General features: G+C 60.1%; 2 protein-coding genes and 1 non-coding gene across 3 annotated transcripts; 2 read left to right on the top strand and 1 right to left on the bottom strand.

The window, feature by feature from the left end:
- Positions 1–180: 180 nt before the first annotated feature.
- On the top strand, positions 181–6,108 carry RIN1 (Ras and Rab interactor 1). The gene is made up of 10 exons (XM_035013318.1): positions 181–306; positions 447–627; positions 734–848; positions 946–1,018; positions 1,165–1,256; positions 1,379–2,116; positions 2,323–2,628; positions 2,913–3,044; positions 3,190–3,341; positions 4,268–6,108. The coding sequence occupies exons 1-10, from the start codon at positions 221–223 to the stop codon at positions 4,739–4,741; spliced, it is 2,349 nt and encodes a 782-aa protein (XP_034869209.1). The 5' UTR covers positions 181–220; the 3' UTR covers positions 4,742–6,108.
- Positions 6,109–15,311: 9,203 nt separating this feature from the next.
- Positions 15,312–17,966, top strand: CD248 (CD248 molecule). The gene has a single exon (XM_035013317.1). It carries the CDS (start codon positions 15,359–15,361, stop codon positions 17,681–17,683), a length of 2,325 nt encoding a protein of 774 aa, XP_034869208.1. The 5' UTR covers positions 15,312–15,358; the 3' UTR covers positions 17,684–17,966.
- Positions 17,967–22,761: 4,795 nt separating this feature from the next.
- Positions 22,762–22,891, bottom strand: LOC118016351. The gene has a single exon (XR_004680782.1). It is a non-coding gene; the product is annotated as a small nucleolar RNA SNORA18 (small nucleolar RNA).
- Positions 22,892–25,232: the final 2,341 nt, after the last annotated feature.

Raw genomic sequence — 25,232 nt, 5'->3', positions numbered from 1 at the left:
ACAGGACCCCTGCCCCCTGACGCTGGGCCCAGAACAGAGAGGACGCGGGCTCGGCCCGGGCTGAGTGGACACACAAGAGTTAACTGGTGGGGCGTGACAGGGCGAACCGCCCTCAGGAAGTGTTACTCACCGCCGGGAATGTGAGCGCTCTTGCCTCGGGGGCTGGATTCCCTTCCTGAGTCCTGGGAGAAACCGGGAGAAACCAAAGGAGCTCCCAGCCATGGAAACCCCTGGGGAGCCGGGAGCTGGACCTCTCGGAGCCCCCAGCCTGTCCAACTTCGCACCTGGGCGCCCGGAGAGAGAAAAGTTAGTGAAGTTGGAAGGGCAGCCTGGTGGGGCGGGGAGGGGTGGCAGAGCAGGGTCCGTCCCAGGGCAGAGGAGGGGGAGAGGGGGAAGCAAGGGTCCCACCCCCTGATGCCCTGCTCGAGTCTGCCGCCTGCCCGCAGGCCAGCCGAGGACCCGCCGTACGACGTGCCAGGGGCCAGTGGGCGGCAGGCGGGCGGGCCCCAGCGGCCTGGGCGCACCGTGAGCCTGCGGGAGCGCTTGCTGCTCACGCGGCCCGTGTGGCTGCAGCTGCGGGCCAACGCGGCGGCGGCACTGCACGTGCTGAGGACCGAGCCCCCGGGGGTGAGTCGTGCCCCTGACCCCAGCACTGGCCGGCGGGGGGCGGTGGGGGGAGAGAGGGAGAGGCCGGACACGGAGGTGCCGAGCCTGCGACCCCTGTCCCTTGCAGACGTTCCTGGTGCGGAAATCTAACACTCGCGGGTGCCAAGCCCTGTGCGTGCGGCTGCCCGAGGCCGGTGGCTCCTCCTTTGTCTCTAGCCACTACATCCAGGAGAGCCCTGGGGGTGAGCGGGACTGGCCTGGGGGGGGAAGGGGCTGGAAGCCGTCAGGGCCGGGCGCAGGGGTGTTTCCCAGAGAACAACCGCACTTCCCATCTCTCAGGCGTCTCCTTGGAGGGCTCAGAGCTCATGTTCCCAGACCTGGTCCAGCTCATCTGCGCCTACTGCCATACCCGGTGAGCCTGGCCACAGGGTGGCTGGTGTCCGTTGGTCCCAGCTCCCTGGGACAGTCTGTCTTCCCAACCCCTGCAGGTCCTGTCAGCCCCCAGAGCCCTGAGCATCCCTCACACCCCTGGCTTTCTGTTTCCCTCTCTGGCCTCAGGGACATCCTTCTCCTCCCACTCCAGCTCCCCAGAGCCATCTGCCAGGCAGCCACCCACAAGGAACTCGAAGCCATCTCCCATCTGGGCATTGGTAAGGGCTCTTCTGCTACCCATTGCACAGATGGACAAGCTGAGGCCAAGAAGAAAAGGGAAGGCATACGGGCACATGGCACCCTCCCCAAACCTCCCTGAGGCCCCAATTGGTTTCCCTAGAGTTCTGGAGCTCCTCCCTCAACACCAAGGCTCAGCCGGGCCCATCTGAAGGCCAGCTGCTGCCCCGGCTGAAGCCCCGGTCCCCGCAAGAGCTGGACCAGGGCACAGGAGCCGCCCTATGCTTCTTCAATCCCCTGTTCCCAGGGGACCTGGGCCCCACCAAGCGGGAGAAATTCAAGAGGAGCTTCAAAGTGCGTGTGTCCACGGAGACTTCCAGTCCTCTGTCACCACCTGCCGTGCCACCTCCCCCAGTCCCCGTGCTGCCAGGTGCAGCCCCCAACCAGACAGAAAGCTTACCCCCTCGCCAGCTTCTGCGAAGGGAGAGCTCGGTGGGGTACCGTGTGCCAGGGGGCGCCAGGCCCAGCCTCCCCCCGCTGCCCTCCCTCCAGGAGGTAGACTGTGGCTCCCCCAGCAGCTCGGAAGAGGAGGGGGTGCCGGGTTCCCGGGGAAGCCCAGCGACCTCCCCCTGCCTGGGCCGCCGGCGGCCCCTGCTTCGGTCCATGAGCGCTGCCTTCTGCTCCCTGCTGGCACCCGAGCGGAAGGTGGGCCGAGCAGCCTCGGCGCTGACGCAGGACCGACACACGGCTGTGGGCCAGCTGGTGCAGGACCTACTGACCCAGGTGCGGGCTGGCCCTGAGCCCCGGGAGCTGCAGGGGGTCCGAGAGGCGCTGAGCCGGGCCCGGGCCATGCTGAGCGCGGAGCTGGGCCCTGAGAAGCTGCTGCCGCCCGAGAGACTGGGTGAGACCCCGGGGCGGGCTCCACAGGCTCAGCTCACCTCTCCCCTCCCCCGTTAACTCCAGCTCTTCCCATTCCCCGCCTCTCTCCCGCTCTTCTCCCGTCTCACCGAGATTCCTCCTCCTCTTTGTCCCTCTCTCTCCCTGACTACAGCCCCGTCCCGGGGGCCCCTACTCACGCCCCTGACCCTGCCCGCCTCTCCTCCGCAGAACACATCTTGGAGAAGTCGCTGCATCGCTCCGTGCTCAAGCCTCTCCGGCCTATCCTGGCGGCCCGCCTGCGGCGCCGGCTTTCCGCCAATGGCTCCCTGGGCCGCCTGGCTGAAGGCCTCCGCCTGGCCCGGACCCAGGGCCCTGGAGCCTTCGGGTCCCACGTGAGCCTGCCCTCCCCCGTGGAGCTGGAGCAGGTGCGCCAGAAGCTGCTGCAGCTGCTCCGGGCCTACTCTCCCAGCGCCCAGGTCAAGCGGCTCCTGCAGGCTTGCAAGCTGCTCTACACAGCCCTGAGGACCCACGCGGGTACGCCCCCTCCTGCCCCCCTGCCCAGTCAGAGGCAGGCCCCCCAGAGATTCCAGAATGGCGCAGCAGGAGCGGGGGATGGGTCCAACCCTCCCATCTCAGAGATGGTGCAACCGAGGCCCAGAGACTAGAGCATCCTCTCCCCAGCCCCTGTCTGTGGTTGCCATAGAGACCACATCACCCCAGGCCCAGCAGGTGGAAGGGAGGGTCACTGAGACACGGAGTGGACACCCGACCCTGGGGCCCCAGAGGAGTCTGAAGCTTCCTCCTCTACCACCCCCCAGGGGAGGGCGCAGGGGCGGACGAGTTCCTCCCGCTGCTAAGCCTTGTCCTGGCCCAGTGCGACCTTCCCGAGCTGCTGCTGGAGGCCGAGTACATGTCGGAGCTGCTGGAGCCCAGCCTGCTCACGGGAGAGGGTGAGGGAGCGCCTCCACGTGCCACCTCCCTGTCTGTGTGGGACTGGGTGCTTAGGGGCTGCATGGCCCCCAGGAAGTGGTGGGGGGCGGTGGCCAAGTGTCCCCTACCCCCAGCCTGAGCTGCATTCTTCCCCTTGTGTCCCAGGCGGTTACTACCTGACCAGCCTCTCGGCCAGCCTGGCCCTGCTGAGTGGCCTGGACCAGGCCCACACCCTCCCCCTGAGCCCCTCACAGGAACTACAGCGCTCCCTCAGCCTCTGGGAGCAGCGCCGCCTGCCCGCCACCCACAGCTCCCAGGTAACAGGGCCTCCACGCCAGCCACCCTGAACCACCCGGCCCCTGGGGCGCGGTGGGGGTGGCGGGGTTCTGGCACCATCCTGCACAGTCCCCTCTTTTCCTAGTGAGACCTAGCAGGGGAGAGGCTACTCCTACATCACCCTGTCACAGAAGCAGCATCCTGTGTGGACGTCCAGGCCTAGCTTTTCTCGAGAGGGATCCATGTGCTCTAGGGGCTCAGCCCTGCAGCTTGATAGAAACTCAAATTAGGACCGTTATTACCCCATTTTACAGATGAGGAAACGGAGACATGACATGGAGGGGGAAAGGGACACAGGTGGCAAGCTCAAGCCCCAAATCCTGGCTTCTGGCCCCCAACTGGGGCTCTGCCCTCCCCTGGAGTGAGGCTCCCAGCCCGTGCTCCCCTCACCCTCCTCTCCATCCAGTCAAGGGACCCTTCCTAGCCTTGGTTAAGAGTTTAGACCCTGTAGCCAGATGCCGGCTTTAAATCCTGGCTCTGCTACTTTCTATTTCCAGGAGCTTGGGCAAGTCACGTAACCTCTTTGTGCCTCGATATCCTCATCTATAAAATGAGGCAACAGGACTTATCTCCTGGGGTCGATGTGTGGATGAAATGAGTGAATGCAGGACAAGTGCTTAGGGCACGGGGGAAAGTTCCGAGTAGGGTTGTCAGGCTCCGGAGAACTGCTGGGGCCACCCTTCCTGCCAGCCTGCAGCTCTGACTCACTAGCCAAGGCAGATCTCACCTTTCCTCAGAGCCCCGCTTGCAGCATCCCTTGTCCAAAAAGCTTTTGTCTCTTGGCTGTACCCCTGGATTTATACCACCGCACCCTGTCCCTACAAAGCCTACCCTGGGACCTCAAGCTTTGCAGCCAGATATAGACCAGGCAGGACTGAGCTCTTGCTTTGCTTCTCCTCCTACACAGCACCTCCTCCGAGTAGCCTACCAGGACCCCAGCAGTGGCTGCACCTCCAAGACCCTGGCTGTGCCCCCAGGGGCCTCGATTGCCACCCTGAACCAGCTCTGTGCCACCAAATTCCGAGTGACCCAGCCTGACACATTTGGCCTCTTCCTGTACAAGGAGCAGGGCTACCACCGCCTGCCCCCTGGAGCCCTGGCCCACAGGCTCCCCGCAACTGGCTACCTTGTCTATCGCAGGGCGGAGCGGCCTGAGACCCAGGGGGCCTCACCTGGGACCTCACCAGAGGACAGCAGCGGGGAGCTAGAGGCAGGAGGCAGGGAGGAGGAGAAGGGGGGTGGGGGAGATGGGGACATCCAGGTCAAAGCCGGTCCTGGGGACAGCAGGGGAGAGTCTGAGACCGTTGCGGAGAGGGCCAGGGGGGCCCCGGCTCAGCCAGGGGGGCCAGAGGCTGAGGGAAGCCGGGCAGCAGAGGAGTAGCAGGAAGTGGTCAGAAGGGTCATTTGGGACAGAAAACTCTGAGCCTGCGGGGAAGGCCTTTCAGAGCCGTCAGCCCCACCCCTCGCAGGCTTCCCCACCCCAGGCCGCTCCTGTGTCTGCCACCACCTCCAGCTGACACTTAGCTCTGTGATCACACCTGCAGGGGTCGTGCGTGCCTGGCCTGGCTGCATCTGGAACACTGGAATCAAGTTGAGGGGCTTGGAGGGACCCCAAACCATGGGCTCAGGCCCTTTGCCTCTCTCCCTTCCCTCCCCGCTAGAGGCCAGCCAGCCTTCAGTGCTGAGTTGCCCAGCAGGGGACAACCCCAACAGGAGCCCAGCCTCTGGCAGCCCCTCCTGGCTGGGGTCTTCAAGGCTCTGAAAGGCTTCACCTGCTCCTGGGTGTTGGGAGGATTCAGGGAGCCAACAACGACTCAGAGCCCAGGCCAGCCGTAGCCCAGCTGGAGGACTGGCAGCTCCAGACTTGAGTGTCCTGGAGAGAGAGGGTGCAGTTGCCGCCCTGCCTTCTCCCACGAGTCCTCCACTTTCTCTGCACTGAAGCCTTCTGGACCTCACAAGAGCTTCAATGGGGGCTGGGCATGGCTTACTACACACTGAGGCTTGGGAAAGAGACTCCTAAGATACCGATCGCACAGCCGGCCATTGCAGGTTCCCCGCCCAAACCAGGTGTCAGACTCCAACTAAGCGCCCTTTATTCTAAACCACCGATAAATTAACCCTAAGGGCCCTTCAGCCCCAAGGCAGGGCCTAGAGCGGGGATCCAACGGAGCGAAGAAAATGCCAACAATTACCACAAGGGGGTGCGCGCGGCCCAGAAGTGGCCAGTGGGTGATTCCGAGGGGCGAGGGCGTCTCCGGGGCTGCAGCGCGGCAGGTGGGCAGAGGCCCCGTGCTCTTGCAGCCATCGGGCAACCTGGGGTCAGTGCAGGGGCCAGCACCGCCGGCCCTCAGCTCCCTTGGAGTCGGGGACCTGGGTGAAGCAAACTCCAGGGTATCCCTCCCTGGGAAGGAACTATCCCCTGATGGAAGGAGGACCCCAGCCAGTCTCTGGGGCACTCCCTCAGGTGCTGAGCACAGAGGGACATCGGCCCACATGTGAGACAGACATGACAACTGGAAGGTAGAAATCCTGGACATTGGGATTTCTGACAGTCCAGAGACAGATACCACCAAATTTGGGGGCAGGGCTCCCAAATGTTTCTCTAGGACCACCAGCAGCTCTTACCTCCCCACTTCCACCCCCAACTCTAAGCTTCTTGCTGGTAGGGAGTCTCCCCTTTTGTATGTCTTTCCTCCCTATCCGCCCCCCACCCCCACCCCCAGTGCCTGCATAGGCACTCAATAAATGCTGTCCCCTGATTGGAGTTTGATATATAAGAGTGAAGGGCAGTGAGGTGGGGAGCTGGGAGGTTAAGTGGGGGCCTGGGTTCTGGGAACCAAACACAGGATGTCTCAAGTTCAGTTCCAGAGGAAAACCTAGAACGGTTGCCAGGGGTGCTCAGAGAACCCCGGATATGGAGCTGGTCTCATGGGAACTGGGACAGGCAGAGGCTTCTGAGCCCCTTCCTTGGGGGCCTCTGCAAGCCCCTCCTAATCCCTTACTGTGCTCAGTCCCAGTTCCAGGCTCTGGGAATTTAGCACCCCCCAGCAGTGGCTTCTCGGAGCACTGCTGGGCCCTGCCTGCTACTGAGCCTTTTGGTTTTTCTTCTCAAGACATTGTGCTTGGTCAGGGGCCGAGGCCAGGTAACTCGGCATGATCGAGGGTCACCATCTGGGGGTGGGGACTCTGAGCAGGGCAGGCAATGAGAGGCCCATCTAGGTCTGATCTCACCCCCATTTTACAGATGAGCAAACAGGCTTGCTCAGGGAAAGCGGCTTAGTACAGGGCAAAGAGCTGGGACACCGGGTTCTGTGGAGCTTCGGGATTCTGCCATCCTCCAAAACAGAAGCGCTCATTTACTCATCCTCTCGGGAATAATCGACTGTGTCCGAATGGACCAAGGACCAAGCACCCCCAGCCCCAGCCAGAGGGAAACAGGCATAATCCGGCAAGAACAGCGCGACCTGTGCGAGCGTCGGGATTCAGCGCCGCCCCTCCCTCACGCTGCCTCCCACCTTTGGCCTTCTGGAAAAGGAAGTCACGCGAGAGGTGCCGCGTGACTTCTACCTGTCCCAAGGCCCTCCCAGGGGCCAGACCCTGCAGACCCCCCTCAGGCTGGCTTGCCCAGCCGCGCTGCTGCGGAGCCGGACTGGAAGGCCGGCGTTTGGCTCGCAAGCAGCAGCGAGGTCCCTTCCTCGCTTGGAAATGTTGCTCTTATCACCCCCAGAGGCGCCACCGCTCCCTGTGTGAGTTTATGGTCTGTCTTCCCCACTGGGCCTGAGCCAAGTCAGCCTTGTTCGCCTCTAAATCTCGGGGGCCTAGAACAATGCGTGGCCCAGAACTGGCACTTAGGAGATGGAGGAGGAATGACTGACTGGGGAAGACGCAGCCTAAACGGTTCCTCCGAGTTCCTGGGGCTGGGGCGGCGCATTCTCCCTCGCTGCCGCCAGGGGGCGAGCATGCCCGTTCCCAGGCACATGCCAGGCCCCCTTCTTGAGGGAGGCCACTGGGCACTCGGAGGGCCTGCACCCGGCCTGGTGCCAGGGTGGGGAAGCATCCCTGCAGTGGGGCCCTGGGCTCGTTCTGTGAACGGGAGTCCTGCCAACAGAGGTTGGGAAGGGGAGCCGGGAGCCAGGGCCTGTGGAGTGGCCCGGGGAGAGGGGCCCCGGGAGGGGTGGGGAGAAAGGCAGTCATTGAGACCCACACCACCACCCTCACTCACCGTCAACGCAGAGCATTTAACACCGTGCCATGGTCTCGTGACCCATGTTCGCCCCCCTCCAGTTTAACACACAAGAAACATCTGGACTCCTGTTTGCACACAGAATTTGTGACATCCTGTAGGCTACGGTCATGTGCGGAACACCTGGGCACCCCCAGCCTTAACAGGAACACTCAGAGTGTTGGGAACACCTGGAGACTGTTGGCCACTCATGCCCTGCGGGATGGGACCTGGTGACACACACGGGCCCCTCCTCTGAGCCACACCCTGACAGACATCCCCGGATCTGCAAGCTCACAGACGTTCCCTCAACACCCTCCCTGCCTCTCGGGTTCAGAGTGTGACTCGGTGACACCCATCCATGGGGACAGGCTGACACACAGACGTGGTGAGTGCTACACAGGGATTCGGCGACATACAGCTACCCGGGTAGCACCGCGAAGCCCCCCACTCAGACACGGTACGTGGGCTTGCTTCTCAGGCTGCACAGGCGTAGGAAGTATACACACGCGCACACGCGCGCACATGCACACACGCGCGCACACATGCACACGTACACACGCACACACATGTGCACACGCACACATGCGCATACACGCACATACTTTCATACTTCTGATCATGCAGAAGAGGTCCAAGCCCTGATCCCGACTAATCTCACTCCAGCCCCGGCCTATCCCAGCTACGCTCAGCCATTCCAGTCCGTGGTGGACGCTGGTGGGGGCTGGAAGTTGCTGAGAAGACCCCCATGGGGGTTGTGGCAACCCCAGTGGCCAGGAAGGAGGCAGAGGCCGGCAGTACTGGGCGGGGAGGCCTGAGCTCATCAGATTCCAGCCTGAGTGATTCACGGGAAGCGCCTGGGGAGGATCTGGGAGGGTGGGGGTAATGACCCAGGGGCTGGGGCTTTGGGGGCCTGGGTGGGCTTCCGACTAGAAAGGATCTTGGGTCCAGAGCAAGCCTCTAGTCTGGGAGGGGGCTTCCTGAAGGGTGGCCCAGCCTGAGGGGTGTCTGCTGGGTCTGGCCACTGGGAGGGCCTTAGGACAGGAGCTGAGCCCACAGGATGAGACAATCGGCCCCTCCCGCCCTCCCCACCCGGGGCCTGGGCCCCTGACCCCACGCCTTCCCAGCCCCAACAGCTGGGTGTCTTTAGCAGGGGTTAGGCCAAGGGTGGGGGCAGGGGTGGGGTGACCTTCACGGCCATCTTGGCCCCTTGGGCCCTCAGGCCGGCAGCCGGACTGGACCCCAGAGACCCTGAAGGACTGGACCCAGCTGGCCCAGTCAGGGCTCACAGGGTTACAGGCCCTCGCTGCCCTGCCAGGCCAGGCCTCTGCCAGAGAGCCGAGAACACACAGCTGTCCCAGCGCCAGGGATGTTTTCCTGCTGAGATGGAGCCCTCTGCTCCTGCCACCTCCTGAGCCCCCTGCCTCCCTGGCTGGGCTGATGCTCAGAGGACCCGGCAGCTCCTTCAGGGTGACAGGAAGAAAGGATGGGGCTGGAGGCAGGACAGGGGTTGTAGGAAGTGCCTTTCTTGGAACTCTGCACCAAAATAGCCTGTTCTGTCCCCACTCTAGGTCTTAGTGTCCCACGGGGGAGATAAGTGTCACCAAGGAGACCCTCACCAGGGAGGGGCCTGAGCTGACCTTAATTGGGCTTTGGCTCACCACCCCCTTCCCCTCTCCTACCTCCACTGGCCCCCACCAAGCCTGCCTCAGGCTCCGCTCCACTTTGAAGTCCTAACATAAATATCATGTCTGCTTGGGTTCCCCTTCCTGGCCTGGTCACAGCCCCCAGACCTGGCTCCCACCCCAGCCAGCCCTGGGGGTGCGTGCCGGGGGAGAGGAGGGAGGCCTGGACCACCCAGGGAAGGGGGCGAGCCAGAGACGCTGGAACAGGAATGGGGAGACAGGGGGCAGACACCAGAGGCGGACAGGGAAGATACGGAAGTGGGCAGAGAACAGAGAGACAGACCTGAAAAACCAACAAGTGACAATCCTGGGGACAGGGGAGGAGACAGAGAGACCCCAGAGAGTGACAGGAGCGCTGGAGACGCCTGACTGCAGAGAGGGAAGAGAGAGGACGAGAAACAGTGCGAGGGACAGTGAGACCCCAGAGATCCCTGGGGCAGCGAGAGGGCAGGAAAAGAAGGGAAAGTTCCAGGGTGCAGATGGAGATGGGGATGCTGACACTGGGGTAGCAGAGGGAAGGACACGGGCTAACGGGTTCCCAGCATACAGGATTTGCAGTGCTGAGACCAGGAGAGTCCCCAGCAAACTGGGACAAGTTGGTCACCCTCGGTAGCAGGCTTCTGCCAGATGCCTCAGGGACCACAGAGTCCCACCCTCACAGCCAAAGAGCAGCAGAGGAAGGACAGGAACAGCAAAGGTCCCAGCTGTCCCCTCCTGGGATCCCCAGACTCAGGTAGTCCCTGCTCTGCCTCCACTCTGTGACCCGGGGCAAAGCCTTGTCCCTCTCTGAGCTGGGAGGACACCGAGCAGATCGGTGGGGCTGGGCCCTTCTAGCTCTGCGGTGGGCTCCAGGACGGCCATCCTCGTGGGCAGATGTGGCCAGATGTTCAGGCCAGGCATTTGCCAGGAGAGGGACTAGGGCCCCAGCTGTGCCCAGGTTGGGCGATCCAGGGGAGCCCTATGTTTCTCCCCTCACCTCTGTGGGCGCGGGTGTGGGCCTGTGGGGACACACACACATCACCCAGCTGCGTGGACCCTCAGCAATGCCAGCCCCAGGCAAGCACGCACACTCACGTGCACACGGTCGTGTACAGACACCCAGGTACACCCATCAGCACACCCAGGCTCTCTCCATGGTGGACGCCACCCCCCAGCCCCCTCCAGCTGTCAGAATCCCTTACCCCCAGGGACCAGGCCTGGACGCACCCCTTCTTCCCGGGCCCCACCTCCCCCCAAGCCTCTCCCTCCCACCCTGTCCAGTCCCCAGCACCGCCCCCTTCCCCGCGGTCTCTCCCATCCAGAAGCACACAGGGTGCGGCACCAGCACGTGGGGAGGGGAAGGAGGCCAAAATTGCTGCCCTCCCCCCAGACTGCCCTCCCTCCCCACTTCTGCCCTGGGACCTCGCCCACCTCCCCTCCTTCAGCTCCCACCCAAGACCAGGCGCCTCCTGCCCACCAGTTGGCCCTTCCTCCTGACAGCCTGAAGGCTGGGGTGGTTTGGGAAGAATTTAGAAATGGAGGGAGATGGGGGGATGGGGACAAAAGAAAAAGGAGGAAAGGAGGTGATTTGTACACAAAGCAATGTGCTGGCTCAGCAGCAGGCTGTGGCAAGGCTCTAGGACGCCTGCCCAGGGGGCGCCCCCCAATCATCCTCAACCCCCCCATCCTGGCTGTTACACTGGGCTCTCTTCAGGCCAACCCCTCTGCAGGCCGCCTGCACCCCCACCCCCACGGGCCCACACACTGCATCCAAAACCACTGTCTGGCTTGTCCCAGTAGCTGGAAGACAAGGCTCCTTCTGGGAAAGTGGGCTTCTGTTCTCAAGCCCATCTTGAGGTGAGCTCTCACCATAAGGGCCACGATCAGAGCAGAGAACTCCAGCCTCCTAACCCACACTGGGAGCAGAGCTTGGTGTCCAGAGCTGTCCCCACCCCTGCTAGGAAGACACCATGGCCTCGGGTCCCAACCAAGACAGATTGTGGTACCAAGGAAGCATCACACATGATCCCTGCTAGTGGTAGTCTGAGCCGTCCTGCCCTCCTGGACCACACTCCTACCGATCCCGAGTCGCATCCTGAGCCCACCATCCATTGTGGTGTGGCTCATTATGAATTAGCACTTCTGCCTGAATCCTTGTGCCCAGCCATGCCTCTCAACATCTTCTCTTGTCCGCACACCCATACACTTAGCCATCTATCCATCCATCCACTTACTCCTTCCTCCATCCCATCCATTATCCGTCTGTGTCCCGACCCCTGCATCCACGCATTCTCCTACCTCACTGCCCTTCCACCCATGTGCACATTCATGCATTCACCCACCTATCCATCCACCCACCCATCATCCAAGCATTTATTGCATCCTTTAGCATCTTCTCTGCGCTAGGGGGGAAGCAAGATGAGTCAGGCTGAATGGGACTGGCAGAAAGAGTAAGACCGCAACCAGCCCCTCTCTGTCCCCTCACCCCCAGATCCCTGATGCCGAGCCGCTGCTTCCCCATCCTGACCAGGGTAGGAAGTTCCTAGGCTACCTCGACTCCATCTCTCCCAACCTGGATGGAAGCAGGGGAATGCTAGGCACCCAGGCGCAGCTCCAAGCCTCATCCTCACCCACAAAATCCTTAGTTTTGTTGGGGTCAGAGGTGTCCCCGCTCATCTCTACCCCCACCCCCTCCTGGCTCAGCAGTCCCTCTACTTGCAAGTCAGCCCAGCCAGACCATCTGGAATTTGGCCTTTGACCCTCTTCCTCCTGCTTCTCTTGCCTGCCCCCCAACCCCTCACTCCAACTGATGCTGGAGTCCTGACCTCTGATCTGACCTGCCTACTCGCCAGACGGCTTGCAGCCTCCCCTCAGACGCCCCAGCACGGGCCATTGCCCGAATCATGACTGGGCCCGCCACACCCTTGGATCAGGCTCTGGCCAGCCCCTAAGGAGCCTCCCGAGGCTGCCTCCCCCAGCCCGGCCCGCCCTGCTGCCCGGCTCTCCAGCCAGCTCCCTCCCCTCTCCCAGACTATTGCAACAACCTCCAGTCCCCCCTCCACCCACCACCCACCAGCCACAGGGAACTCCCATCATACCTCTTCTCCAGGGCCCCCGCGATGGAGGCCAGTCTTTTAGGGGTAGCTTACTGCCTTCCAAGCCAGGCCTCTACCCCCTTTCTGACATTCCCTCTTCACCATTTACAGTCTCTCCAGCCGTCCCTCACTCCAGTGGAGTCCTTTGGATTCTCCAAAGGCATCTTGAGCTCCCCCCTTCAGCACTCTTGTCTAGGCTGTGCCGTCTTGCTGCCGTGCCTTCCCCCATCCTCACTTCCTGATGCCATGCCCGGCTCTCAGGGCTTGATGGCTCCTCAGGGCACCGCACGCAGCAAAGAGAATTGGAACGAAAGTCAGGCAGTCTTGATTCTAGTCCCAGCCCTGCCACAGACTAGCTCGGAGACTCCCTGGGCCTCAGTGTGCCTACCTGCAAAAAGGTTTGCTGATTTCCAGGGATCTCCCAGTTCTGAAATGGTCTGACTTCTGGGGAAGGCTGGGCAGGTGTGGGGAGCAGGTGGGCTTTGGCTCCAGATAGCATCCTGGATTCCCCCAGCATGGCCCTGGGCCAGGTTCTTCATTTATCTGAGTCTTATTCATTCATTCATTTGACAGACCCTACTGAGCAGCATCGATGGGCCAGGAACTTTCCAGGGTCTGGGGATACAGTAGGGAACAAGACAATGACGCTGCCCTCATGGAACCCATAGTCTCCTAGGGCAAGCGTTCTCTGGGGCGGCGGGGGGGGGGGGGGCATAACATTCAGCAGTGTCTGGAGACGTTTTTGATTGTCCCAACTGGAGGGATGCTACTGGCCTCTAGGTAGAAGCCAGGCATACTTCTAAACATCTTACAATGCACAACGCAGTCCGTACAAGAGGTAGATGTGGACCTGGTAAGTTTCACATACAGCTGAAGCCAGAGTACTTGGAGCAGAGGAGTGAGTGGGAGTGGGGTAAGAAGTTTGGGGGCAGACCACATCAGCCTGGAGGCCATGGCCAAGATGTTGGCCCGTCTTCTGAGTGAGATGGGGGCCCAGAGGGTTCTGAGCAGGGGAGTGACCAGATCTGTCTTGGGTTTTAAAGGGATCCCTCTGGCAGGATGGAGAAGGCAAGACAGAGACCAGAGGAGAGGCTGTTGCAAGATTCTGGATGGAAGGGGACAGTGGCAAGGGCCAGAGGTGGGTGGCAAAGAAGGTGGTGAGAAGCAGTCAGATTGTGGATCTATCCTGAAGGTGAAGTCAACAGGATTTGCTGAGAGATTGGATGTGGGGTGTGGGAGAAAGAGGAGTCAAGGATGATCTCAAGGCTTTGGGCCTGAGCCAAGGGAAGGATGCACTGCCCCATATTGACTTTCCTCTCATGAGAAGGGGAATCATCCTATACATTTCACAGACGTAAACTTTAAAAGAACGACCTTCCAGGCACATAGCAAGCGCTTCAAAAGCCCTCGTTCTCAGGGGGACTGGCCAGGTCGGCTGGGCCAGCCCTGGCACCGTAAGGTAATTAGCAAAGCTGCTCTGGTCTCCACCCCCGACCCAGAAGATTTGCTCAGAAGACTAAGGAACATTTGCCTCATACTTTGCAGCTGACAAAGCACATTTACCAACACGGAGAGCTGTGATACAATAGCCCTGCTGAGCTGAAAGGCCCTGACACATTACCCCATTTTGTAGATAAGAAAAACGGAGACCCAGAGAGGGTTAGTGACTTCCCAGCGGTCACACAGCACATCAGTGGCAGAGCCCTGAGGGACAGAGCCTCTCCTCCACGTCCCCCCCCACCACCCCCCCGGCTCAAACTTCTGCTAAGAGTGCAGTGGGTGTTCACGGGTTAATCTGACAGCCAGCTCCCCAGGGACCATCCTGGATGATGGGCTCAGTGCACATGCCTCCAGAGGCCTCCAAGAGGGGCGGGCAGAGGACCCTGGCCAGGCCCACACAGCAGCCTCTGGGGGCAGGGGAGGCTCCACACATGTGACGCCTCTGTCACATACACATGTATGTGTCATTGTGAGCTTCATGCCCATACATGGCCTCTCCCCAGCCTGTCCCCTCCCAGCCAGCCCTGCTCACCCTGCCTGCAGCCGAGCCCCTGCCTGCCCCCACCCCCAACCCCCACCCCCGCCCCCATGCACCCTGCCCTTTTGCAGCAGGAGCCCAGAGAAGCATTTCCTGTTTGGGGGCTGCCTCCTCCCCCTCTAAGCCCAGGTTCCCAGGGCCCCAGGCTGAGCAGAGGTGAAGGGAGGGCAGCCCCCTGCCCCTCCTCCTTCCACCCCCCCCCACACCCGGTCCAGCTGGAGCCAGGAAGCTTGGGGGTGGGGGGAGGTTGAGGCAGGAGTTTAGTTCATAAATGAGGGTTTGATGATACCCATGCCTGATGCCTGCATGCTCAAGGTGGATTCCATTCAGGGGCTGCACGCGAATGTGAGGGGTGTCTTGCGTAAGGGCAGGTAGAGTGTCGTACCACTTACGCATGTGCGTCCGAGGGGGTTAGCGTGTCAGACCACGTACCAGTCTGGGATGATGGGACAGTGTGTCAGGAGAGTGCTCCTGTGCGGGGAGGGGAGCGCGCACACACATGTGTCATGTGAAGGGCATGAGTCAGAGCATGTTTCCACATGTATGACGAGCAGTTGGGCCCTGAGACAGTTCACAAGTGTGATGAGGTCGCTGTGTCCAGACTGGATCTCGGGCGAGTCTCTGGGAAGGGACCTCACCCCACCGCCAAGAGCCCCAGACTGCCGGAATTTTTCTGAGGGTCTTCCAGCCTCCTGGGCAGGCGTTTCCCCCTCTTCTCGACTCCCAGTCAGCCAGCCGCGCCTCCCCCCACCCCCACCCTCCAGCACCCCCCCACCACCTCTGCCCCCCGCCCCACCGCTTCCTGCTCCGGCGGCCCCGGGGGAGCGGGAGCCGCGAGCTGGCAGCGGCCCCGGCCCACTCCTTACAAGGCCTGAGCCCGGCCCAGGCCCGCCCCCCGGCCCGCCTGCCAGAGGCCCCGGTCCCTCCCCCTGTCAAGAGCGGCCGCGAGCCGGCCCCGGGCCAGTCGGGGGGCATCGCGATGCTGCTGCGCCTGCTGCTGGCCTGGGCGGCCGCGGTGCCCACGCTGGGCCAGGCCCCCTGGGCAGCCGAGCCGCGGGCCATCTGCGGCCCCGGCAGCTGCTACGCGCTCTTCCCTCGGCGCCGCACCTTCCTGGAGGCCTGGCGGGCCTGCCGCGAGTTGGGGGGCGACCTGGCCACGCCGCGGACCCCCGAGGAGGCCCAGCGTGTGGACAGCCTGGTGGGCTCGGGCCCGGCCAGCCGGCTGCTGTGGATCGGCCTGCAGCGGCAGGCCCGGCAATGCCAACCCCAGCGCCCGCTGCGCGGCTTCACGTGGACCACGGGAGACCAGGACACGGCCTTCACCAACTGGGCCCAGCCGGCCACAGGGGGCCCCTGCCCGGCCCAGCGCTGCGCCGCCCTCGAGGCGAGCGGCGAGCATCGCTGGCTCGAGGGCTCGTGCACGCTGGCCGTCGATGGCTATCTGTGCCAGTTCGGCTTCAAGGGCTCCTGCCGGGCGCTGCCGGACGAAGCGGGCCAGGCAGGCCCGGCGGTCTACACCACGCCCTTCCACCTGGTCTCCACCGAGTTTGAGTGGCTGCCCTTCGGCTCCGTGGCTGCCGTGCCGTGCCAGGCTGGCAGAGAAGCCTCCCTGCTCTGCGTGAAGCAGCCTGAGGGTGGCGTGGGCTGGTCTCGGCCCGGGCCCTTGTGCCCGGTGGCCGGCTGCGGCCCGGACAACGGGGGCTGCGACCACGAGTGCGTGGAGGAGGTGGACGGCCGCGTGTCCTGTCGCTGCACCGACGGCTTCCGGCTGGCGGCGGACGGGCAAAGCTGCGAGGACCCATGTACCCACGCCCCGTGTGAGCAGCAGTGTGAGCCTGGCGGGCCGCAGGGCTACAGCTGCCATTGTCGCCTGGGGTTCCGGCCGGCCGAGGATGAGCCGCACCGCTGCGTGGACACGGACGAGTGCCAGATCGCTGGCGTGTGCCAGCAGATGTGTGTCAACTACGTCGGTGGCTTCGAGTGCTACTGCAGGGAGGGCCACGAGCTTGAGGCTGACGGCATCAGCTGCAGCCCCGCTGGGGCCATGGGTGCCCGGGCTTCCCAGGACCTAGGGGACGAGTTGCTGGAGGACGGGGAGGATGAAGAGGATGAAGAGGATGAACATGAGGCCTGGGAGACCTTTGATGGCAGCTGGACGGAGGTGCCTGGGATCCCGTGGATGGAGGCCACGCAGCCGCCGGACTTTGGCCTGGCCTATAGACCTAGTTTCCCAGAGGAGGGAGAGCATCGGATGCCCTACCTGGACCCCACCTGGCCACCCCCACTTAGTGCCCCCAGGGTCCCCTACCACTCCTCAGTGCTTTCTGTCACCCGACCCGTGGTGGTCTCTGCCACACGCCCCACGCTGCCTTCTGCCCACCGACCCCCTATCATCTCTGCCACACGCCCGCCCCAGGCCCCCGCCCCCAAGCCCCCCAGGATCCCTGCCAGGCACCCAGCTTTGCCTCCTGACCACCAGTTCCCCATGATCTCAGCCAACCATCCCGATCTGCCCTCTGCCTACCAACCCCCTATTATCTCTGCCACCCGCCCAGCACGGCCCCCTGCTCACCAGCCCCCAATTATCTCAGCCAAATATCCTGAACCGTCCCGTGTGTTCCCAGACACCCGAGTCACTGATACCCAGCCCACCGCTCATGTGCCTCAGATCCCCGCTAACCACACTCCTCTGGGTACCACTTCCAGTGCCCACCAATCCCTTGGCAACCCAGATGTCCCAGTCCTCCAAGCCCAGGCCACCCACCTTCCCATTACCTCGACTGTCCAAACCCCTCTGACCGCTACCTCCAGATCCCCTGTGCTCCCTGCCCATCAAGCTCCTGGGTCTTCTGCCACCCAGCCCCCAGCCCCCGACACTACCCTCACCTCAGAGCCCCCTCAGAGCCCCACTAACCAGACCTCATTCGCCAGTCCTACACACCCCCATTCCAAACCCCCACAAGTCCCAAGGGAAGGTGCCCGTGACACCAAGGTGGGTCCCTGGATGCCCTCAGCAGCCCCCACAGCAGCCCCAACAGCCCTGGAGGAGGCCAGTCCGGCAGGCCACAGCCGGAGGGATGACCGGTGGCTGCTGGTGGCACTCCTAGTGCCCACATGTGTCTTCTTGGTGGTCCTACTCGCACTGGGCATCGTGTACTGCACCCGCTGTGGCCCCCACGCACCCAACAAGCGAGTTACCGACTGCTATCGCTGGGTCACCCACGCTGGGAGCAAGGGCCCAACAGAACCGATGCCCCACCGGGGCAGCCTCACAGGGGTGCAGACCTGCAGAACCAGCGTGTGATGGGGCGCAGCCCCCCCTCTGCGGGGTGGGGGGAAGGGGCGTGCGTTGGACACATGGCTCAGGCTGCACCAGGGACCCATGGGGGCTGCCCAGCTGGACAGAGGGCTTCCTGCTCCCCCCGGGCCCAGCCAGGCTCCTTTCTCAGTCAACTACCAGACTTGACTCTTGGGAACTCTGCTCCCCGGCCCAGCACTCACGACAGAGGAGACGCCGAGGCCCCCAGGACCTCAGGGGGTGGGTGCTGGGGTCTTCTCCAATAAACGGGGTGCCAACCTCACCCAAAGTTCCTGACCCCCATTGATGTCTGAGGGGAGGGTCTGGGAGGACACAGCAAAAAAGAGGGGACCTTCCTTCAGCTTGTCTGGGCCCCAAGGAAATAAGGTAAGACCGCTTAAGGGAGGGTATGCTTCAGAGATTCTTGGGTAAACAGGAGCCCAGAGAGGGCAGAGCCTTGCCCAAGGTCACACAGCGAGCCCAGGAGTGGGAGGTTTGGCACGGGGTTTCATATTTGTTCCTCTTTTTTTTTTTTTTTTAAGATTTTATTTATTGGGGGAGGCTTGCTTCTCCCTCTCCCACCCCCTCTGCTTGTGTTCCCTCTCTCGCTGTCTCTCTCTCTCTCTCTGTCAAATAAATAGAAATAAAATCTTTTTTTATTTGACAGAGAGAGAGAGAGAGAGAGAGAGCACAAGCAGGCAGAGTGGCAGGCAGAGAAGCAGGCTTCTCGCCGAGCAGGGAGCCCGATGTGGGGCTTGATCCCAGTACCCTGGGATCATGACCTGAGCTGAAGGCAGACGCTCAACCGACTGAGCCACCCAGGCGCCCCAATATTTGTTCCTGTTTTTACCAAAACTCCAAGTGGGGCTGAAAATGGGGGAGCGTTCTAGAATGAGGGCTTCTGCTCAACAGGAGCCAAACTGGGATTTAGGAGTCAAAGTTAAGCTCTGGGTCTGGTGATTCTGGGGAGTGAAGGGTGTCTAGTGGGTGAGCTTCTGTCTTCTGGTACTTGCCATCCTATCCCCACAGGCTGCCCAGAAGTTGGCAGCTGGGGCCCAGGGTCACTCAAGGGTGCTGCCACTCCTCTGGGTTATAGGTGCTCTGAAGTTTCTCCTCCTCCCTGCTCTGGGGAGGAGGTGGGAGTCACTGCCTAGCAGGCTGGGATGGGGAGAGCACGGAACCTGGGAGAGCTATCCCATCTCCAGCTCCCTTGGCAGGCTTCTGAGCAAGGCTTGGGCCACATTTTGCGCTTCTCCATGTGGGTGGTGCTGGGTCAGAGAACCCAGATCAGAGCTTGAGCAAGTTGCTCAATGCTGAGGTGTCCCATGAATCCAGAGGGGATGGTCAAAGATCACAGCCTGGGGGAACCTGGCAAACTCCTTCATCCTGGGCTCACTGCCTTGGGGACCAGGAAAGGCGGGACCTGGGCTGGGGAGGCTCCGGTTCCCACTGCCTCTGTAATTTTTCAGTTGCAGTCTCTAAGGAGCCTCTAATTAGGACGGAGCAGAACCACCACGACCACCCAGACAGGAGAGGAGGGGCGGCCTAAAGGCCCCTTCCCTACCGGGTGCCCTATGCCACCCTCTGGCCCAGGGCCTGGGCCTGAGCCGGGCCCCAGGGGACGGGTAGAGGAGGGGCCAGAACTGGGGACGAACCGGGGGCCGTGGAGGGGGTGGAGGGAACGCTATGCACCGCCCCCGGCCCCCGCTCTCATGTTCCCCTAACTCAAACCAGACGCCCCTGCCAGATCCTGCCCAAGTGTTTAACCTCGGAGACGCCGCTGGAGAGATTCAATGCATGAGAGTGAAGTCGCGGGGTGGCCTAGAGGCCTGGGTCTGAGAAGGTGTGGGCGCAGCCTGGGGGGTGACAAATCCTGCCAGGATGAGACAGACTGGAGCTCCCTCCTGAGACCCTGGGCAGGGGATCCAGAGCACCCTCAGGGCAGGAAGGAGTTAAATGCACTGCTGTCGGAGGGAGGGGATGGGAGTGGGGAAGGGGGCCCAGAGCCGGCTCTTTGTCATCCCGTAATGAGCAACAGATGCAGAGCTGCGTGCGGGCCTAAACAGACTGCCTCCCAGGCCAGAACCCCCGCCTGCGCCCAGCCTGGGCTCCGCCCAGACCCGGAGCTGTGTCTTAGGCTCCGCCCATCGACTCTCCGACCCCTCCTCATCCAAGCGCGAACTTCACGAGCAGGCCGATGCCCGCACCATCAGACAGATCCCTCCTAGCTACGAGCCACGCCCACCTACTACTGTCAAAGTGCCCCTCAGGAGCTCTTCAGAAGCCCCGCCCACCAAAGCCACAAGCCTCGCCCCCTGCCAGCTCAGAGATTCTCGCAGGACCGTTGCCCCGCCCCTCTGCTCTATCAGCTCCGCCCCGGCCGAGGCAGTAACAATGGCTCCGCCCACCAAGGCCATAAGCCTCGCCTCCTCAGGGCGGCTTGCGCAAACTGGCAGTTATTAATTCCCGCTTCCTGGAAGTATAAACTCCGCCCAGAGTTTACACTTTCTCCTCACTCCGCGTTGCGTGCCCCGCATAACAGAACCACAAGCTCCACCCCTCCTCGGAGCCGGAGACCCGGTTCACGAGTGCAGGGAATTCCGCAGAGACCTTTCTCCGTCCGGGACAGCTGCAAATTCCGCCTTCCAGGAGGTTACGGGTTCCCCTTAAGCTCCTCTTCAGGCCCCGCCCCCAGGTACAAGTCCCGCCCATTCACAGCCGTTCAAATCGCAGGGGCGGGGCCCCTTGCTGGGAAAAGAGCTCCGCCCACGTCTGGCTAACACTTTCCCTGCACACTGAGGTAATGGCCCACCTACAGAGTCCTCGGGTCCGCCCACTAAGGATACCCACGAACTCCACCCTGACGATCCCTTAAGTACCGCCCACCCAGAGCTCCTCTTGCCCGGGGCTTCTCGCAAAAGAATCTGCCCACGCAGAGAGCGTAACCCAACCTCTTCTCAGGCTCCACCTACTGTGAATGCATAGCCACGCCCACCTATAGGTTCCACTTTCGCGGGAATCCGGGGCCCGGGACTCCCAAAGTCGCTCACCGCCTTCTGAATATGCTCAGACTAGCGTGGATCCGAACTCCGTGTCCCTGACCAGGATGCCCCGAACCCGGCCCTGGCACCCCGTCTCCTTCCCTACTCACGGTTTCCGGTCGCCTAGATTGCAGGTTCTCTGGAGGGAGCCCTGAAAGGAGTTCGAAAGCCCGACGGGAGGCGTGGATGAATGGGCCTCTGGCGCCACCTGCCTTCGGCGCCTGGGCTTGCAGCCACCGCGAACCTGGCCCCTCTCCCAAAGCACCTTAAGGCCCAATAAATACTTGCTTAATTTATTAAATGTTCGTGTTATTCAGATATTGGCCGCTTCGGCAAATATTTGTCCCCCAGCAAAACAGCAGATCCACTCGCATGGGTCCTCTGTCGTATTTGGAAGACCCCAAGGGGGTCTCTGTGAGCTGAAGAGGCCCCCGCCAGTCTTTAACAGCGGCTGCTGGGACTCTTGCTGTACCTTGCCCACGGATCCCGTTTCCCAGGGGCGAAAGCACGGACTCTCACCTGAATCCTTAGGGCTGGGTCCTCCCCGCCCCCAACTAGTGCTACAAAGTGTGGACACCTTCTTTAGAGGTGTGCCTTTGGCAGGAGGGAGTGAGTTTGGGCTCACAGACCCTCACGTAGAAGCTGAGAGTCACAGGTTTGGGAGCAGGATTGATCTCAGGGCAGATCTCTGTATCAGCGCTCATCACTACATTTGCAAATATTCGCCTGCTCACTCCCACACTAGACTGGGGCTCCAGGAGTCCAGGACACTCTGGAGTTCGGTACCAGGGGCTCAGTGTAATGTTTTTCAAACATTACTGGGACAGATGAGGCTTGTGGCTTTGGTGAAGGGGGCAGCACTAACATCTACTGAGTTCCAGTAGGTACCAGCACCCAGCTGGACACCCTTCGCTTCCTGCATCAGGCATTGCTCCCAAGCAACTCAAAGTCTGGGGAATAAGATGCTTTCCAGATGGGATTCCAGTTCTGGCGCCCTGGCCACTATGAATGGGAGTAGGGTTTGGTGCCAAATAATAATGAAAATAATACTGAATGCTTGCAGCAGAGATTGTCTGCCTCATCCGATTCTAAGGACTTTACATGTCTTTACCCACTTGAGGTCCAGAACCCCCATGCAGTGAGTGCCACTCTCACCATGATTTGCAGGTGAGGAAGCTGAGGGCACTTGCCCGAGTGCCTTGCGTCAGGCCATTTACCCTATTTGACCAAGTTAGTAAGTGGAGGTTTGAACCCAGATAGATTCCGTGATCTTCAATCCTAGACCAGAGCCAGTCCATAATGATAGCCATGTCTCTGATTAGAAAATGCCCAACTCCCAGGGAACATGCCTTTTTTTTTTTAAGTCAATACATTTTTATTTAAGGAATTTTATGTGATTCCTTCCACTGCCAATCACCTTAGTTCCTCCCAAGTCAGAATCATAATCTTCAAAATAGCCCTTTTAAAAAGAATTTTTGTTCAATTCACAGTTGTCACTTTCAGTTCACAATTCTCTACGATGGGCTTCTCTGATCTCCACTTGGATATGGACATACTTCAGAAATTCCCCACCTATAATCTTTGGAATCCAATTTCTTTACTTTAGGGCCACATTTAGGGGCAGAGTAGATGGATCTTTCTGGTTCTCAATTTCAGGCAGTCTCTAAACATGAATAAGTTCAAATCATATTCGCCCCTGAATGATCACACCCTAGAATTGTACAGATTGTTGGGATACGCCAATACCTAAGACTTAAAATATTTCACTGCAGGGCACCTGGGTGGCTCAATCGGGTAAGTATCGGGCTCTTGGTTCCGGCTCAGGGCCAGAGTCTCATGAGTCATGGGATCGAGCCCCCAGGGGAGCCCCCCCACCCCCCAACGCCTGTGCCAGCTCTGGGCTCCTCTGGGAGTCTGCTGGAAGAATCTCTCTCTCTGCCCCTCCCCCTACTCTTGCGCGCATGCTCTCTCTTAAATAAATAAAAATTTTAAAAATAAAATAAAATGCTTGACTGTTAGGTCTTTCGCATAGCTTTAGCAGATAGATGTCTTGTAGTTCTTTCCCACAGATCTAACATGTAGTTCTGTGAATTAAGGAAACCACACATCTACTCTATGAGGCATTTCCAGCGATGTAGGTCTACAGAGGAAGCCCCACCGGGTCGACCTCAACAGGGGGAGCTTGCTTTTACCAAGGAGGCTGCAAGGTGTACACTCCTGGGCTGATCGTGCTTTGATGATATTGGCAAACGAGGCATTACCTGTGACCGTGTGGGATCCAGACGAGGGGTCCGGTCCGGGCGCAGTTTTAGGGCATCTGGCAGTGACCAGGCTTTAGCATGGTTTTGGTGAGTTAAGGGATTTCTCTCTGGGAGGCAACTAGTCATGGCTGAGAGCAGGCACTCTGCACCAGACAGCCTTGCTTTGATTCCAGCTCCACGTCTACGGCCATACCACCCTGAATGCGCCCGATCTCGTCTGATTCCAGCTCCACGACTCGAGGGCTGGGGAGCCTTAGGCAGGTCCTCTAATTGCTCTCTGTTTGTCTCCTCATATGAAAATGGGCATCCTAGAGTAGCCACCCTAGCCACAATAATCTGTCGGAGAGAAGAAAGAACTCGTTAGGAGGAGAGTCAAGGTTTGCTGCTGGAAGCCAGTAAAAAGCTTCAGGGTGACTGCCCAGACTTCTATAAGAAGTGCTGTCTGCTTTAGCTGGCTCGGGAGAGCCCTGAAGACAGAGTCCAGAAACTGATCGTGGGCAGGGGCGCCTGGGTGGCTCAGTCGGTTAAGCGTCTGCCTTCAGCTCAAGTCAGGATCCCAGGGGCCTGGGATCAAGCCCTTCGTCGGGTTCCCCGCTCAGCGGGGAGGCTGGTTCTCCCTCTCCCTCTGCTGCTTCCCCTGCTTGTGCTCTCTCGTTCAAGTAAATAAATAAAATCTTTAAAAAAAGAAAAGAAAAAAAAAAAAAAAACCCTGATCATGGGAGAGCCGAATCAGCACAAGATGAAGTCCCAAACCCACTAAATCCCTATAGCAGAGGTTCTCAGTCTCCCTTGGTTCATGGTATCCTCCATATCCTGAATACCTCAGTGGGTTTTTCATGGCGCTCCTGGGCCAAAACCATGCCTCACAGTTCCATTTAATAAATACGAGAAGTACTTGTATTTTTTAAAAAGATTTTATGTATTTATTTGAGGGAGAGAGAAAGAGGGAGGGATTGGAAGGAAGAGCATAGGGAGAGGGACAAACAGACTCCATGCTGAGTGTGGAGCCCGACCTGGGGCTCCATCTCACAACCCTGAGATCAGGACCTGAGCCAAAATCAAGAGTCCAACGCTTAACAGACTGAGCCACCCAGGCACCTCCAAGAGGTACTTGTATTTTAGTACCTCAGTAGTCATTTGAAAGAATAATATACATACATTGAAAGATAGAAGCAGATTTTTATTCTTAAGTAATCACAAGCACCTGCCAGGAGGACACAGTATGCCTGCTGGGCACTGCGCAACTTCTCAAAACTTGGAATCCGATTGGACGTCGCTGACGTCCAATAATACTTGCTTTTGATTGCGGCCGCTGCCAAGAGCCCGGATTCACAGAGATATTATGTCATCAAAAGGCACGCAGTGCGATCCAATGTTGAAACTGCGAACTGCCTCAATCCAGCAGTTTGCCAGTTGTCTGACAGATGTTGGGTATTTCTGCGTTTCTCTCAAAGTTTTATAGTATTTTATGACTTCCTGTGAGTTTGCTGCCGTGTGGCAGGCCCTACATCAAAGGAAAGGTCTTGTTCGACAGCCGTATCCCGATGGAGGACACTTGGAGAGCCGGAGGAAGGTTCGGGATTGGGGATGCCTACACCCCTTCCCCCCTTTCTCTGCTCTACTGCCGGGTTGGCCCCGTGGTGGCTGGTGATAGGGTGGAAACGGAAACCAAAATGGGCCTGTGGGTGCCGTGCAAAAGTCAGGTTGGGAAGACAACGTCACATCCAGGATGAATGATGGAAGACAGCGAAGAGTATGCAAACCTGGAATTTGGGGGTGCGCTACCAGGCAGCAGAAAGGAACTCTTCGGGTCTTGACACATGGATTGCCTTGGGGGTTGCTCAGGGAAAGGTTGATTTTCTTGCTCTAACACAGACATCTGGTGGCAGCTTTTTCCAGAGGGTTCGCTCCAGCCTGGACCTAGCATTGGCCCACACTACGAAGAGTCAGACTTCCTTTGGAATACTTACAGAGCGAAGAATTGCAAGACTTGGGGAGAAAGGAAAGGTAGAGTCAGTCTATCCCAGCCATTAGGTGCCCAGTCCACATACTGATGCTTCACCAGGCCCCAGTGATTCTCCATTCTCTGTGGCCACTGAAAATAGGCTGATCAAAGAAACCCCCAAAGGGCTGGTTGAAATGGGTGCTGCACCTGGATATTTCACAATAATTTCCCCACTTCAAGGTCCTTAACTTTATTATTTATTATTATTTTTTAAAAAGATTTTATGTATTTATTTGACAGAGGGAGAG

This window comes from Mirounga leonina, unplaced genomic scaffold (genome assembly GCF_011800145.1).
Source record: "Mirounga leonina isolate KUSES-001 unplaced genomic scaffold, KU_Mleo_1.0 Mir_166, whole genome shotgun sequence".
NCBI classification, from domain to species: domain Eukaryota; kingdom Metazoa; phylum Chordata; class Mammalia; order Carnivora; family Phocidae; genus Mirounga; species Mirounga leonina.
Note: the sequence above shows the minus strand (reverse complement) of the source record. Positions and strands in the feature narration are given on the sequence as shown.

Excerpts from the sequence above, each read along its gene's own strand:
- RIN1 (XM_035013318.1), top strand. The coding sequence starts at position 221 with ATGGAAACCCCTGGGGAGCCGGGAGCTGGACCTCTCGGAGCCCCCAGC. Across the intron at positions 2,117-2,322 it reads GCTGCCGCCCGAGAGACTGG|AACACATCTTGGAGAAGTCG; the intron begins GTGAGACCCCGG and ends TCTCCTCCGCAG. Across the intron at positions 2,629-2,912 it reads AGCCCTGAGGACCCACGCGG|GGGAGGGCGCAGGGGCGGAC; the intron begins GTACGCCCCCTC and ends ACCACCCCCCAG.
- CD248 (XM_035013317.1), top strand. The coding sequence starts at position 15,359 with ATGCTGCTGCGCCTGCTGCTGGCCTGGGCGGCCGCGGTGCCCACGCTG.